This window comes from Choristoneura fumiferana, chromosome 20, assembly GCF_025370935.1.
Source record: "Choristoneura fumiferana chromosome 20, NRCan_CFum_1, whole genome shotgun sequence".
In the NCBI taxonomy this organism is placed as follows: Eukaryota; Metazoa; Arthropoda; class Insecta; order Lepidoptera; family Tortricidae; genus Choristoneura; species Choristoneura fumiferana.
In genome coordinates this window covers 16,472,752-16,490,217 of record NC_133491.1, presented here as the reverse complement: position 1 = coordinate 16,490,217, position 17,466 = coordinate 16,472,752, and the positions used below count along the sequence as shown (strand labels likewise).

General features: G+C 39.9%; 1 protein-coding gene across 1 annotated transcript in view; it reads left to right on the top strand.

The window, feature by feature from the left end:
• Positions 1 to 17,466, top strand: part of LOC141439280 (protein unc-79 homolog) — a gene marked incomplete at its 3' end in the record, with an annotated part of 41,693 nt that overhangs the window by 6,057 nt on the left and 18,170 nt on the right. The window contains 17 exon segments of the mRNA XM_074103536.1: positions 246 to 365; positions 1,386 to 1,547; positions 3,044 to 3,214; positions 4,674 to 4,766; positions 5,956 to 6,141; positions 6,716 to 6,875; positions 7,499 to 7,571; positions 8,222 to 8,304; positions 8,673 to 8,804; positions 9,504 to 9,629; positions 10,689 to 10,810; positions 11,492 to 11,681; positions 12,692 to 12,791; positions 14,036 to 14,191; positions 14,875 to 14,977; positions 15,726 to 15,838; positions 16,930 to 17,035. Of these exon segments, the coding sequence (XP_073959637.1) occupies positions 246 to 365; positions 1,386 to 1,547; positions 3,044 to 3,214; positions 4,674 to 4,766; positions 5,956 to 6,141; positions 6,716 to 6,875; positions 7,499 to 7,571; positions 8,222 to 8,304; positions 8,673 to 8,804; positions 9,504 to 9,629; positions 10,689 to 10,810; positions 11,492 to 11,681; positions 12,692 to 12,791; positions 14,036 to 14,191; positions 14,875 to 14,977; positions 15,726 to 15,838; positions 16,930 to 17,035 (2,196 nt within the window).

Here is a 17,466-nt window from a genome sequence, read left to right as displayed (position 1 = left end):
TTACACCTCTCCATTTCTTCCGTGGATGTCGTAAGAGACGACTGAGGATATAGGTTAAGATATAAACTTTAGGCGACAGGCTAGCAACCTGTCACTATTGTATCGTTTTTGCAAACTTAAAACCTAAAATTGCCAAAAGTGGCTCCGAAGCGGTAACGTTTCGTGTGCTCTGCCTACCCCATTCGGGAATACAGGCATGATGTTTCTGTGTGTGTCTTGTGTTAATAATGTTTATGTGAATGCAGTCACTGCGAAGATCCGCAGTTTGTACGACTGCCAGCTGCGGTTGATGCACAACATACAGCCTCTGCCTTCTGGCACGGACATCGCCAACACCGTCAAGTACTTCTCGCAGACACTGCTTAGTAAGTAACAGGTGTTTGTCGTTTTGGACAGTGTTGGAATGGAATAGTTTCTTTAAAAATATCTACGACCAGATGGCCTAGTGGTTAGAGAACCTGACTACGAAGCTTGAGGTCCCGGGTTCGATTCCCGCGTCGGGGCAGATATTTGTATGAAAAATACGAATGTTTGTTCTCGGGTCTTGGGTGTTTAATATGTATTTAAGTATCTTTATAATGTTGTTCTATATATGTTGCTTAGTACCCATAACACAAGCTTTGCTAAGCTTACTTTGGGACTAGGTCAATTGGCGTGAATTGTCCCGTGATATTTATTTATTTATTTATCTAAATAATTAATCTATCAGTTGGATTATCACAAAATATTAGATCAAATAAATATCAAATAAATAAATATCATGGGACACTTGACACCAAATTGACCTAGTCCCAAACTAAGCAAACCTTGTACACTAGAATTATGGAATGATGAATTGAGGAAGTTATTGACTATTAGACTTGTTTTTTAACCTCTAACGCAAAAAGAGGGGTGTTATAAGTTTGATCGCTATGTGTGTCTGTCTGTCTGTGGCACCGTAGCTCTTAAACTGGTGGACCGATTTGAAATCAGGGTTTCTAGCAATGGTTCTTAGACATGTTTCATCAAAATCGGTTCAGCCGTTTTTGTTGATTTTATAGGGTTCTGTACGCAAAGGGTGCCAACGGGACCCTATTACTGAAACTCCGCTGTTTATCTGTCTGTCTATACTAAAAATAAAATAAAGTTTAAAAAATAGTGGGGCGGTCATACAAGAAACGTGATTTTTAGCGTTGTTTGGTTGCTAGGCGGGCAAGGTGACAGCCGACAGTTGCTAGGGGCTAGTTGATTCGTCTTCACGACCACTTTAGTATCCAGGGGCAAAAAGTACAGCCAGCAAAAAAAGTTTTAGAATTTTTAAGAAAAACTTACGGGAGGCACGGAACCCTTCATGTACGAGTCCGATTCGCACTTGACCGATTTTTCTTTATGATCACATTCTCTAGGTGTACTCAAAGATGTGCCACTATCCCCTCTGGAGATGATCCGCGACGCCGACAACGACGCAGACCGCATGTTCCTCTACCCCAACTTGGATTACAAAGGATTGTTCAACGCGATCTCCCAACTGGTGGACTCGGCACCGCATCTTCAATATGGCATACAGGGTAAGTAATTTATTGAATCAGGCGTTACTTTGCGGAGGTCCATATCAATGAACTAAAAGAATTTCCTTGCTCACCCGCGACCTTACGATAGCTAAGCTTATGCAAAATATGCGTGTTCATGCAGTTCCTCCACCTCCACACTGTAAGAACACACACAAATCACACAAACCATCTATCACCACCACCACACTACACTGACGCGTTTCGAACTCAACCAGAGCTCCAACCAGTCAGTCTAACAACTGGTAGCATGGTGTACGGTTGTGTCACTCTGAGTATTGCACGCAGCACGGAATGCTGAGGACCTGGGTTCGATTCCCAGCGCTGGTCTCTTTTTGTGGTTTTTCTGTGCATCCATGTCTCAGTTTGTATTTTCAAAATTGTTTTTGACAAAATGTTAAAGCAATTCCGGCATTATTAAACCTTTGCAATAAACAACATATACCTACAGGGTTCTCTATCGTTTGCCTGAATTTCATATGCCCGAATGTATCGTTTTCTAGAATTTTCATTTGCCATAAAGTAATTTGTTTCTGAAATAGTAATTTCTTCAGAGTTGATATTAAACTAACCTAACCTAACCTAACGTACTGCATTCTATATGATGACATTTAATAAAATCCTAAAAACAGCACGGTTCTACATATTTTATGGCAAACGTTGGTATGGCAAGTGAAGTTCGGGCAAATTAAATTCGGGCAAGTAAAGGTAAACGATACCTACAGATCTATTGAATGTGAGTTTTCACAGAGGCGAAATATCGCTAGATGGCGTTAGTGTCGTGAAGTCCGTTTGACGTTTGCTCTCGATTGGCTCATTTAGTTATTTAACCAATCACGAGCAAACGTCAAACGCACCTCACGACACTAACGCCATCTAGCGATATTTCATCTCTGTGAAAACCCTCATTGTTATTCCAACCCAAAGTATACTGAAGCTAATTGACAAGATTTAATTTTTTTAACACCTGTAAATTACTACAGGAATCGAAAGAGTTTTGCCTCCTGAACATGGGAAAATATTTATTATAATTGATTTCTCCATATTAAAAAAAAAATTGAAAAAATATGGCTGAATTTTCCAACACTACGACAGAATAGATATGTTTGCTTTGCCTTTGTCACCAGAAAAAGGAGCCGTCATAATTTTGACAACGTCTCTATGCAACGTCTACCTACGTCAGATTTACGTGATCTTTTTTTTAAGAGACTAGACAAAAGTAATGGATCTATTGTGTCGTAGTTTTGGAGTTATGCCCTTTGAGAATAAGCACATCTTAAAAAAAATGTAATAAATGAATTATTAGTTGTAGCGAAATTTTAAAATAATCAGCGTTTTTCTCTTTCCAAACAGAATACAGAGAACGAATCAAATTATAGTCTTAGAAATATGAAATCTTGTCAATTGAGGAAGCAAGGTACTCGTAAATACGAACTTATCCGACAGAAGACGATGGAAAAACATTATTCACTACATCTGTACATTATTTATTGCAGCATTCGGGCAAGCAGTTCTACAATGCTTGGGCTGCCTACTCCCATTCTTGGAGTACGATATGATCGACAACCTGCCGTACCTGGTGGCGTACTGCGTGGCCGTGCTGCCGGTGTCTCTGCACCAGGACATATTGCATCTGCTGTGCTACTACATACTGCCGTTCACTATCAGTGAGTAACTGTTTTTTTATTCTCTTTAGCACCAGGGCACCAATTCCTAAAAGGGTCGGCAACGCACCTGCGATTCCCCTCGTGTTGCGGGTGTCCATGGGCGACGGTGATCGCTCTCCATCAGGTGACCCGTCTGCTCGTTTGCCCCCTCTTATATATATAAAAAAACCAGGGGTATTGCAGATGCGTTGCCAACCTAGAGGCCTAAGATGGGATAACGCACGTGCCAGTAATTTCACCGGCTGTCTTACTCTCCACGCTGAAACACAACAGTGCAAGCACTGCTGCTTCACGGCAGGATTAGCGAGCAAGATGGTGGTAGCAATCCGGGCGGACCTTGCACAAGGTCCTACCACCTGCTGCACTCTGATGGCTGGCTCAACACTCGACATCAGACATGCATAGACGAGGAAACTGAATCGCGTACTAGGACGGTAATTTTCATAATCAATTTCGCAATTCGACATTGGCAAAATATGTCTTGCCAAAACAGCAGAGCAGCAGAGTGTAAGCTATTAATTAAAAAAAATAGTAATCTCGGGTGACACTATTTACCGGCCCGGATAATACCGACCCGATTTTTTGTGTACACGCACAGAAACTTATGTCAGTTTGACATGAGTTTGTATGGGCGTGTACACAAAAAATCGAGTCGGTATTTCCATGTCGGTATTATCCGTCACCCAATAATCTCGCTATGATTTTTTTTTGGCAGATAATTACAATATGACATCAGTAGCATAAAGGTCCACCCTGGTAAGAAATTCAGTTTCTTCGACTGTAGGTACTTTGACGTCATATGATACGAATATAGAAAGTTCATACTAAATTTAAAATGTTTTAGAAAGAGGTGGAATGCAAACTTCATTCGTTCATACCTTCCTTATTAATCAACAGATTGATGATTTTAACGTTATTCGTTTTGTTTTCCAGTTTTTTTTTATCAATTTAAGTTATCTAAAAGAAAATTTGTGTTTCATGCAGTTTTCGATGATGAATATTTAATGTTGAAAGCGATCTACATTTCAGTTTGTATTTTCAATTTAGGTTTTACGGGATGACCGTAAAAGTAAAAATTTGGAATTGAAATGAAAAATACAAAAAGATTCCAAAAAACCAATCTTAATTTGATTGCTTAGTAACGACATCTCTTGTCCGGGTGAGCGGTTAGTTCCAATGGAGTGCCGAAAAAAGTTTCTCGATGAGGGCTACGGTATAGATGTCGCTAGCGTCACTGCTTAAGTGGCTAACATAAGAAACAAACAAGCTGAGATATGAGGTGCATAGGGGAAATTCGTGTCTGTACCGTTGACCATCAGTGGTGTAGCGGTATAGCACGCGGTACGGAATACCGAGGACCTGGGTTCGATTCCCAGTGATAGTCTTATTTTTCTGGTTTTTCTGTGCATCTATATTTCAGTTTGTATTTTCAAGTTGAAAACGATGTTGTTTTCAACAGCCCGTCGGTACTCCGGGCAGGAGGAGGAGAGCCAGGCGTCGCAGTCCGTTGCCGCCATTATCATGATGGTGTTCCAGCACTCCAATAACCCTGGTAACTGCTACCCCTTTATACCTACACAAACGCTTGTCGCAACAGCAACAGTGAAAAACATCACTTCAACTGCTCATCTACTTCTGCTGCTGTCGGTACTGCCTTATTCATCTCTGATTTTTAGGGTTCCGGAGCCAAAATGGCAAAAACGGAACCCTTATAGTTTCGCCATGTCTGTCTGTCTGTTTGTCTTTTGGTGTTTTGGCTTTGCTCAGGGACTATCAATGCTAGAAAGCTGTAATTTTGCACGAATATATATGTTAACTATGCCGACAAAATGGTACAATAAAAAATTGAAAAGAAAATTTTTAGGGTACCTCCCATAGACGTAAAGTGGGGGTGATTTTTTTTCTCATCCAACCCTATAGTGTGGGGTATCGTTGGATAGGTCTTTTAAAACCATTAGGGGTTTGCTAAGACGTTTTTTCGATTCAGTGATTTTTTGCGAAATATTCAACTTTAAAGTGCAAATTTTCATTAAAATCTAAACCAGAGGGTGGAAAAATTTGAAAAAATTCATGATGGTAGTAAGTATATCAAACTTTCAAGGAAAACTATAACGGCTAAGTTTGCTTGAGAATTATTAGTAGTTTAAGGGCAAATAGCAGCCTAGTGTATAAAATATACCTAAACTATGGAAGATTCCGTATAAAATACGAAATCCTTAGAAAAATATTACTTTATTTTTTCGTAATGGCTACGGAACCCTATTTCGGGCGTGTCCGACACGCTCTTGGCCGGTTTTTTTTCTACATGGAAAGAACCAGAAATTTCCACTTGTTACAACATATATCATTATTAAGAAAAATTTGGAATTGAAATAAAATAAAAAATACAAAACGATTGCAAAAAAAAATAATCTTAATTTGATTGCTTAATAACGACATCTCTTGTCCGGGTGAGCGGTTAGTTCCAATGGGGTGCTGAAAGTTTCTCGATGAGGGCTACAGCATAGATGTCGCTAGTGTCGCTGCTTAAGTGACTAAATAAGAAAACAAACAAGCTGAGATATGTGGTGCATAGGAGAAATTCGTGTCTGTATCACTGTCCATTGGTGGTGTAGTGGTATAGCACGTGGCACTGAATGCCGGGGACCTGGGTGAGATTCCCAGCGCTGGTCTTATTTTTCTGGTTTTTCTATGCATCTATTATATTTCAGTTTGTATTTTCGAGATATCATTATCCCCAGCCCACCATTGCCAGCTGTTGGAATGCCTGATGTCGCGCAAGAGTTCTGTGGTGAAGGACGTGCTATGTGTAATAGCGTACGGCACGTGGGGTGCCCGCGTGTCCGCCGCTAAGCTTCTGTTCTACTACTGGCCCCCTTTCGACGCCAAGCTGTTCGACAGAAAAGGACTGCTCTGCAAGTTTTCTAGTAAGTATACGTGGATGATTTGGTTGCTTTTAGCCAGGAATCTTCAAACTTTTTGACTCAAGGGCCACACTGCACTTAATGTAAATTCGTGCGGGCCAAGACTGGCTGGTCATGGACGTAATACATTAGTTAAGTAGACTTAGAGGCTGTTTCACCATCCATTGATTAGTGTTAACTGGCGGTTAGGTGTGATGCCGTCTCTATTTGTTTTGTTCGAATAGACGGAGACGGCATCACATTTAACCGTCGGTTAACGCTAATCAATGGATGTTGAAACAGCCCCTTAGTCTTCAGGGGGTACCTAGATACGAGTAACGCATAAGGAGCGCACTTGGTGTTGATTATGTTCATGAGTGGCTATCTATGATTATGACCAATTACAATTAGCGCGCGTCTGTGTGAGTGTGTTCGTTTCGATCGATTTGTTCGTAGCTTCCCTACTGCTTTAGCTTATATACGAGTATATACTGTGACCCTGTTTTGCAACACAGCCTTACGCGGTATGCTGAACGCAGCCGTTCTAATGGCGAGAGACGCGAGATGCTGCGGGTAAAGACCAGCGTTACTGTTGCAGATGACCTGGTCCCGTTCGCGTGTCAGCGTGACATGTGCCCAAGCAACGGCACCGCGGAGGCAGCTAAGGTGTGTCTCGACCACTGCATCAGTGTAACCTTCGCCAGTGATAGCCCGCCGCCGCTCTATCTGTGTATTGAATGCGCCAACGAAATACACAGGTCAGTCTTGGATGTTTAATATGTATTTAAGTATGTATTTATCTATATAAGTATGTTTATCCGTTGCCTAGTATCCATTGTACAAGCTTTGCTTAGTTTGGGACTAGGTCAATTGGTGTCAAGTGTCCCATGATATTTATTTATTTATTTATTTTTAATATAATTGCCACTGTTATATACATATGAGTAATTAAATATAGAGAGGGAGAGCGAGAGGGACAGGGGGAGGGACACTGAGATGAAAAAGGTACAAAAATTCTGACCCACATAACCAAAGTAATAATGTTTATTACTTTGTTTTTTGTTTTTATGTTTGTGTAGTAATGTTTTGTTAATTTTCTTTTGTACAATAAATAGTTTACATACATACATACATACATACAAAGATATTTTACGGATTAACACGGCAAGCTAAATAAAAGTTTTGTAAAAAGGCGGAAGACGTAGCGTTGGCAGGTCTCCCACTAGGCTGACGATATCGCGAGCAACCGGATGTAACAAGTTAACGTTTATTGTGGCTTTCTGAGGTCCCCCTTTCCTCTTTGTTCAGCAGTGGACGACTTCCGGCTTTATAATGTTGTTTTGAGAAAAAAATTGTAATTAAATGGTCGACTATTTTTCAGGGAACATCCGAACCAGAATTTCCTTGACATCTTACACCCGCAACAGCAAGTGTCCATGGTTTGCGAGAACAAGGTACGTATTTTTAATTTCTTGCCACAGAAATATAAAATGTTCAAACAAACTTTGTCCGGAATAGGCTTATTTTATTTCTTTAGTTTGTGACTTTTTGCAAAACACAATTAGGCAAAGTTGGCTCAACATAATTTAGCAACAAATCGACCTTCTGCTATATTTTTCATTCATAAAATACTTTATTAGGTATTTATAAAGGCACTGTCTTAGTTTTTTTTAATTACGAGTCACTTTTATGTCCAAATAACGATTAGGCAAAGTTGGCTCGACATAATATAACACTAAATCGACCTTCTGGGATATTTTTCAATCATAATATGTGTAAACGCACTATCCTAATTTTTTAATTAAGTGTCAATCACGGATCGATACAAAATTATTTTATTAAATTATTTATTATTATTATTGTATTATTTATAATTTTAGAACTCTGGCATCCTATTTTTTTGATAAAATGTAATTCAATCGCTATTAATTAAACTATTAACATTATCATTATAAGACTGTAACTAACATGAAGTGCATGGGACTAGAGCCTGAAATAAACGTTAAATTATTATATTATTATTATACAAAAATTGCCCACGAAAGAACCCAATTATTATAATCCTTAGGTTAATTATAATTAATTAATCCTTTAATTGTTTCAGAACTGTCGTTCCACTGACAAGTCCGCATACTCTATTTGCTTTTCCAATGAATGCGCAAATTACAACGGCATGCATCCTATTAGGTACGTGTCTTCATCATCATCATCATCATAAGCCTTCCCTATAGTGTCTTTACTATTGCATGAACAAGAATATAGTCCTGGCTGATTCATTATCATCTAGCCTAAACCTTTGGAACTAGAAAGCTGAAATATGACTTAGACATTTTCTTTATGATTCGAAATACGGAAATACGTCGAAGAACTAAAGTCGCCGACATATAGCTCGAAGAATGCCCAACTTGAAGTGGCAATGGGCAGGCTATATTACTCGAAGACCAGGTAACTTTTGGGGGTGAAAAGTCCTCCAGCGGAGAACAGAAACCTGAAGACAAATCTTTTCCACGTTTTTTTGTTATTTTTTTAAAGACGCTAATTTGTCTTGCCGTCAGATACTGCCAACAGTGCCACGGCAACCGGCACAACAGCCGGCGCGGAGGCGACCACGTGGTGCACACGCGGCTGCCGGGCGCCTGGCACATGGACTCCGACATGCAGACTAACCTGGTGGAAGCCATCATCAGGTAACCAGAGCTGTGGCGAAGGTGGACAAACAGTTAAGAATAACACATAGGATACCTTTATAGGGATATAACTAGATCATTTATTTCAATCCGTTCATTCCATATAGTCATTCATTTCGCTGATTTTGTTCACTTCGTTTGTTTCGTTGAATTATTTTATTTCATTCATTACGCTCGTTAAGTTTCCGTCTTTTGTCCGCCATCCAACCCGCTATAGACGATATTCCAGCATGTGTCAACAGGGGCAGACTGAAAACCGGCGCTGGCAGCTTCCGCGTAAGCACAGCATTAGCTGAATTTGCTCTTTTTGCCGCAGGACAGGCTACTTGCAAAGTTCTATTTTTTTAAATACTCTTTTTATATGATCTGTGCTGTATGTTGTACTATTTTATCTTGTATTGTTTATATTGTTGTCTTGTATTGTTTGTACTGTTGGCAATTAAATATTTTCTTTCTTTCTTTTGTTCTTAAGTTCATATATTTTATTGCTATTCATTAATTTCATTTTTTCCCGTCGGATAAAATCCTACAACACAAACCGGTAAGTGTAGATAAATGAAAATTTTCACCAGTGTTCTTTCCTTACATATGTAAATGAAGATCCCTATGTAATTTTTGATAGTTTCCATGGGTGTTCCTTGAAATCTCGCGGAATTTAAGTATGTTTAGAGTAGTGAAGAATCTACTATTCCATTGCAGTCTTCTGAAGGAAGCCAAGCCGATAAACATGGAAGACCCTGACAGCTCCGCGGAGCAGCTTAAGCCTCCGCTGAGCGTGGACCTGCCTGACCCTATATCTATTGAAGACAGGCAGCTTCTGGGCAGGTAACCATACAGTTACATCTGTAGTCACCAGCACCAAAATCTGACACAACAAGCGTGCATCAATATCTGACACGACTCTATTTCTAGGGCCAGAAGGACGTGTCAGATATTTTTGCACGCTTCTGTGGCAGATATTAATGCTGGTGACTGTACCAAGGTTTTAATGAGGGCTATCGTTTTTTGTCTCACTAGATGGCGCACTGTTGCGTGAGGTTTTTAAGTATGGCTTTCAAAGTCTGTTATTACGGGCGTGAAAACAAAGTTTAGATTAAAATCATATTTAATACACCTTAAAACCGTACCATAAAAATATCGAGCATGCCACAGTGTTCCATAGTCCCCGTTTTGTTCTGAAAAAAGGGAGGTTTCCGAAAGACAAAACTGTCTCAAAACACAGACATTCATTGCCCCGGAACGCATATTTGCCATAATTAATTTCAGGTATTGCTCACCCAAAAACTATGAGATTTGACATTTCGGAGACCTCACACTACACTAGCGCCTCTAGCGGCGAATTCATACGCGATAGCCCTCATTGCTACATTGCTGTTCTAGTCTAAGGCCGCGTTTCCACGAGAGATGAGCGAGGATGTGTTACGATGACGTGTGTTTGTCATGAGCCAATAGAAACGCTTCAAAAATGTTTCATTTAAAAACGTGTGCAAATTTTACCGTTAAGTCCAACATTCGGTTGGGATGGATGGAGTATGGTACTTATAAAACATTATAATTGTGGTAATTATAGTTATATGTAGTTGGTATGTGGCATCATTTAGTGAATGAGAAATTTTCACTTTCTGCCAACAAACTGCTACGCAGTCTGGCAGAGCTGTTCAGATATAAGTATTTTGTACTTCCTTTTTTAGTTTTGGGATAAATAAATTAGAATAAAAATGAAGATCCTATCCTCACTTCGCCGAGCTGTTTCCACAAGAGCTGTGCTTAGCGAGGATAGGTAAATGGAGCGTTGCTATTGGTTCATGACAAACACTTTTCTCGCAAGACTTCCTCGTACATCTCTGGTGGAAACACAGCTTATTTCCACTATTTTATACTTAGATACGGAGTGTGGCTGATGGTGGGTCTGTGTACTCCGAACCCGGACACCCCGGATGAGATCCTGGGCCGGCTCCTGTCCGTGCTGTTCCACTGGTTCCACGTCACCAACTTCTCCTACACTGGTAAGTCCTGGACCTTGGCCTGGGTCTCGTGAGCTCTGGCAGCGTCCGACGAGGCATAACAATATTTTATCTAATAAAAAATCCAAATTTTCATAATGTATAACATTTCTTTGTTTGTTTGTATATACTCTTTATTGTACAAAAAGGAAAAACAAAAAGGTTACAGAAATAAGTGTACATTTAATTAGTATATCATTATATTGCATGAAAATAGTCATTTTTAATTATAAAATAAATTATTTATTGCTTATACAAAGTGAAGTTATGTGTATGAGTATTATGTAAGTTGTTGTTGTATCTCGTATTATAGTTAAAGTGAGGAACGTTTTCCATGTCAAAAGTCTCTATGACATTGACATAAGATTGATTTTTACTTGCCCTATTTAAAAACTTTATCTTTACTTTATTAATGACCTTTTTGGTCATTATTCTTTTCAACTGCCTTATTTTCTGGTCACATTTTTTACGAATTGGCTGTAGATTTTGAAGTCGTTTTCCATTATTTGTTAGAGTTCCTGTATTTCCATGAGATAACTAAACAAACTGTATCAGAATCTTCGGCCATTTTTACAGAAAAGTGTCCACAAAAATGAGACTGTTGAAACGCTTGTAAAAGGTTACACTTGTACACAATTACTTGTATTTGTATTATGTGTTTGTACTTGTATAAAATTTCTTTAGGCGAAACAGCAAACATGGTGGAAAAGCTAAAGAACGAGCACGTGTGTCCGTGGCTGCGTGACATCGCGGGTACACGGCGCGGCGTGCTCGTGGCGTGCTTGTTGCCGCACCCGCCGCACTACACGCGCCAAGCGGGACACTGGGACAACCTGGCCTCTAAGACGCATCACCTCAAAGATGGTCTCAATAGGTCAGTTGGTTCTAATGGGTAACACTGACTCACTACACGCGGTAAGCGGGCCACTGGGACAGCCTGGCTTAAAAGACACACCATCTCAAGGATGGATTGAACAGGTCAGGCTCTCAGGCTGTTCTAATGGGTAAGATTGACTTACCAGTTGTACACAGTGAGTTGACAGCTGGACACACTGACTTACCAGATGTACAGTCACGATCGTTAATTTGGAACCCACTTAAGATCGAATATCCGTTATTTTGTATGACAATTCAAAGGACTTTCTCACGATCGTGACCGTACACGCAGACGTACTGTTGTACACGGGAACAGACACAGATTTACCATTTGCACACACTAACTTAACAGCTGGACACACTGATTTAACAGATTACACACTAACATACTAGTTGTACATGGAAACAGACACGGATTTACAAGTTGCACTCACTGACTTAACAGCTGGACACACTGATTTAACAGATTACACACTAACATACTAGTTGTACATGGCAACAGACACGGATTTACCAGTTGTACACACTAACTTAACAGCTGGACACACTGATTTAACAAATTACACACTAACGCACTAGTTGTACAGTACATGGAAACAGACACGGATTTACAAGTTGCACTCACTGACTTAACAGCTGGACACACTGATTTAACAGATTACACACTAACATACTAGTTGTACATGGCAACAGACACGGATTTACCAGTTGTACACACTAACTTAAAAGCTGGACACACTGATTTACTAGTTGTACACACTAACTAGTTGTACATGGGAATAAACACTGACTTACCAGTTGTACATGCTGAATTAACAGCTGGACACACTACTAGTCGATCACACTAACTTAGTCCTGCTTTGATCTCTTATTACATCTAGTATATCTATTGTGATTGGTCCAAATGGAAGCTCACTCTAAGAATGGAACACAATTTCATTTATTTCGCGTTCATAAAGCATGTTGTAAACACGAGTTAGTATGAAAATCATTTCGTTGTCGTTGCAGGTTGTACTGCCTGATTCCTTACGGCATTATCACACAGTCTATTTGGGATTATATCATGCCGGCCTGGATGGAGGCCATATGCACTGATGTGCCAGAAAAGGTGAGTTAAGTTGATCTTACGTTATGTTATAAAAGTAACTTCACGCCTTAACTTACTAACTTTAGACGACCGGATGGCCAAGTGGTTAGAGAACCTGACTACGAAGCTTGAGGTCCCGGGTTCGATTGCCGGCCGGGCAGATATTTGTATGAATAATACGAATGTTTGTTCTCGGGTCTTGGATGTTTAATATGTATTTAAGTATGTATTTATCTATATAAGTATGTTTATCCGTTGTACAAGCTTTGCTTAGTTTGGAACTAGGTCAATTGGTGTCAAGTGTCCCATGATATTATTATTATTAAATCGCTGAACAGAGTTAGATCTAGTTTGGTGTTTTTTTACTTCGAAATGTTGCGTAGTTCTCACGATGGCGGTAAACGAATTATTGAAAAGTTGCGGGCAAAAGCTACTAGGGTATAAGTTCAGACATGAGTATCCCAACAGTTGTCAAATTTAAGGTTACAGTACCCGGCCATAGAGATTGCACATAAGTTTTGGAAAGAGACTCGGCTAATATCGGCTTCGTAGAGCGTTGTCACACACTACTTATGTGAAGTTTGTCAGTCGTTGTACAGGTGCAATAGAGTACGGACGCATTTAGATGAAAATATATAATAAGGAGTTGTTGAATCCCCCCAAGACTTTAAATTGTACGATGGCATCTTTAGGAAACCTCACGATGTTTTCCTTCACCGCAAAGCTCGCGGTAAATTTCAAATGTAATTCAAATGCAATGGAAACCTGCACAAACCTGCGAAGCAATTCAATGGTGTGTGTGAAGTTCCCAATCCGCACTGGGCCCGCGTGGGAACTATGGCCCAAGCCCTCTTGTTCTAAGAGGAGGCCTGTGCCCAGCAGTGGGACGTATATAGGCTGGGATGATGATGATGATGATGATCTTTAGGAAAAAGAGGGAACTATTTTTTTTTAGTAGTTGCAACAGCTCTCTATAGATATCCGAAGTTAACATGTCATTCATTTGACGTAAACTAATTAAGTCCATAAAGGTGCCGTATTTATTTAATATAAAACGTCACTTAATAAATACGATGATTGATGGACGGTCGCCAGTGTTCGGAAATCGTCGTAAACAACCAACTATCATTTTCAGAAGACCGATATGCAATCTTTATTGCCGGGTACAGTAGTTAGTAAGGGTCCTAATAAACATACTTGCTTTTGTAATACCCCTCTTGAGCTCTGATTGACTGCGGGTATAATTTAAACCATGTTGTTGACAGGAGCTGATCGAGCTGAAAGTCCCCGTGGCCAAGATCCTGGAGCCAGACGGAGCCATGCTCGGTCTGGACGAGAGGAATCTGTACAACTTTGCAGTTCTGAAAGTCTCTGGTGAGCCCACGCCGGAGACTGTGTTGCCGGTGCTGGAATGGTTTCAGGTATTGCCACTAGCGAATCCATCTATCTATCTTCTTCTTTTAACTTCTATTTTCTTCTATCTTTGTAGCGGTCCGAGGGTCATCGATGCTGACTGTAAATCAGCGCTGGGGGTATTAACGCTTCAGCATTATGCTGAGCCAGTGTCCGATTCACAACCGCAATGACGCATACTACCTATCCTTCGTGTTGTCTATTTGTACTTAGTACTATTGTTGTGTCTCGTGTTGTGAATAAATTGATTATCTTTCTTTAAAATACATTACGTAAGCGCATAACTTTGGAATGACGTCACCAAATTGGATTTTTTTTTGTTCGTTATTGTCAGGGCAAGGATTGTGTGAAACAAAATAAAAAAGGGGGGTAAAGCCGCGGGCAACAGCTAGTTAAAATTGTGGGATTTCTGATAGTTTATTTAAATAATTAACTATCTGGTAGCATGTTGAACAGTTGTGTTGCTCCGAAGACGAACTCTGGTTGAGTTCGAAACGCATTAGCATAGTGTCCTGGTGGTGATACCCGTAGTTGGATTTGTGTATTGTGTGTGTGTTAGGTGCAGAAGCTGCATAAACAATTTTTTGCAAAGACGTAGCCTTATCATAGGTCGGGGGTGGACAAATTAATTGTTTTTATTCAGTAAAAGTAACGTCGGAATCTTTCGATTGTATATTTAATTATTTCGCAGACCATATCTCTTCTGGAGGTCAAGATACCGCTGCCGCAGCTGTTTGACCTGTTCAGCCACTGCGTCATCAACTTGCCGGAGAAGATCTTCAAACCTCCTACAGGTAAGCACTAATAGTATAATGAGCGTATACATGTGTGTGTGACTATTTCATAAAAAGTTCTCCATTATCAGTTGTCCACTTATTAAATACTAGCTTTTGCCCGCGGCTACGCCTGCGTGGTATTCGGTTATCGCGCGCTGTTCCCTCGGGAACTGTGCATTTTGTCGGGATAAAAAGTAGCCTATGTCACTCTCGGGCCCATAAACTATCTCTATGCCAAATATCACGTCGATCCGTCGCTTCGTTACGGTGACAAACACACAAACATACAAACACACTTTCGCATTTATAATATTATAAGTATAAGTATGGTTTAAAAAAAACTTATAAAATTAAAAAAAAGTTTCCTGACGCTATTTCAAAAAATAAGTAATATTGGTGTTTAAATATATACAAGTAAAAGCTGATAGAGGTGATAAAAATTCAGATAATCTTTGTTGTTGGATCCAATAGAAAGTTACGATGTAGGTAGTTACAAAATTACGATTTTTCCTCACAAGATTTCGTGACGTTTTCCTGACGTCAAGAAATTTTGGATGTTTTATGCAGTTTATGGTTTATGATCTCGTCCTTAGTGTTAATGTGTGTCCTTGGTGTTAGTGTGTTTTGAGAAATACACGTGCGTGCGTGCGTGTGTGTGTGTGTGTGTGTGTGTGTGTGTGTGTGTGTGTGTGTTTTGGCTAGTCTAACCACCTGCTATTATACTACGAATTAATTCTAAAAGACTTTATATTTTTTCTCATGAAAGATTCATCGGAATGCCCCGATATGAACGACAAGGAAACAAAAGAGAAGGAAGATCTCCTCAGGCCGCAGAATCTGACGTGCTGCATACTAATGCTCGACATACTGCTTAAACAGGTGAATATTCTTACTACCTTACTAACAAGGGTGTCGCCACCTGATGATCTAGGGGGCGAGGAGAGGCTAGCAAAAGTATAGAGGATGGAAAAGTATGTACCACAGATATAGATTACACTAGATAACGCAAACACCTCAATCTGTATGAAAACCAACCGTGTCACTTTTTTATATCTACTGTGACGTCTCAAGAGCGAATTAGCGATGTGAATTCCCCGATGTCCGCGCAAAATCGATTCAAATGCGCCGCCCGCCCGCGCCGTGGGGCTCGAGTCAGTCACTAGTCATGATTAGTCAGTTAGCGGTCAGTCTTTGTATGGGGCCAACCCCGACGTCTGTCGGGGTTCGGACACGCGAAGTAGATGCATTTGCGTAATCTAGTGTAATCTATATCTGTGGTATGTACAGTCGAGAGCTTATGAACCAAGCGAAAACTTCAAGGTGCCAAAAATTAAAGGCAATTTTTTCGATTCTCTATCGGCGCCCTTGCTTACTTATATTATAATATTAACTAGTCGTACAGTTTGATTAACGTTATCCCGCGGGAACTATGCAATTTTCCGTGATAAAAAACTATCCTACGTCCTTCCCCGGGGCTCAAACTATGTGTATACCGAATTTCATCCAAATCGGTTTAGCGGTTTAGACGTGATGAAGTAACAAACAAACACACTTACAAACTTTCGATTGCCGCTACAACAAATAATAAAAATTAAATCAAATTGATAATCAAGGGGGAGGGTCTAGCTAACCAATATAAAATGACCCTTCATTGCGTACATTTTGCTTAAAAACATGTTAATAGTAGATTTTTATTCATACACTCGACTCGCACTTGGCCATTTATTTTTAGAAAGAAAGAAAGAAAATACATTTTTATTTAACGCCATAAAACAAACATAGAAACAAACATAGAACAGATAAAGACATAGGTACATGACGCTAAATAGACACTTGGTTATTTGCTTCAAAGTTGACACTTTCATTTACACCCCCTTCTACTGGTTGAATTGACTTGAAATTGTGTTCATGCATAGAGAGCAATGCCAATGCAAGTACCTAAGTACCGTCAGCAAAAATACTTTTTTTAGATGGAGCTCCAGCATCGTCGTATCAACATACAGAACGTCAGCAGCGAGGCGACCAAGTTGCTGCGTCTCATGCTGAAGTCCAACCAAAGCAACACCATCGAGCACGGTAAGACAGTTTATTTGGTACATGGAATAGTAGAAAACAAGAGCATATAAACTATTTGTATACCAAATTTCACCTCAAACTTATGGCTCCACGTACCCCTGTTAAAGTTTGCTATAATAACTCCACAAAAAAATTGCGGAGGCTGAGGCGGAGGCGAAGATACGATTTCATGCGGAATTTCCGCAGTAACGGAGACGGAGGCGAAGTTCCGTTACAACCCTAATGATAATGATGATGGTAAAAAATAACAAATATAGGTAAGAATCGTCTTGCCAACGAAAATACAAACTGAAACAAGCAACAAGAAATAAGTAACTTTGGAGTTGAAATAAAAAATAAAACCAAAAACTAATCTTAATCATCTCGCCAGTCTTGCAGCCACCATCACGTAAACCTTGTCGCGAACCCCCTACCGTCGAATAGCGAACCCC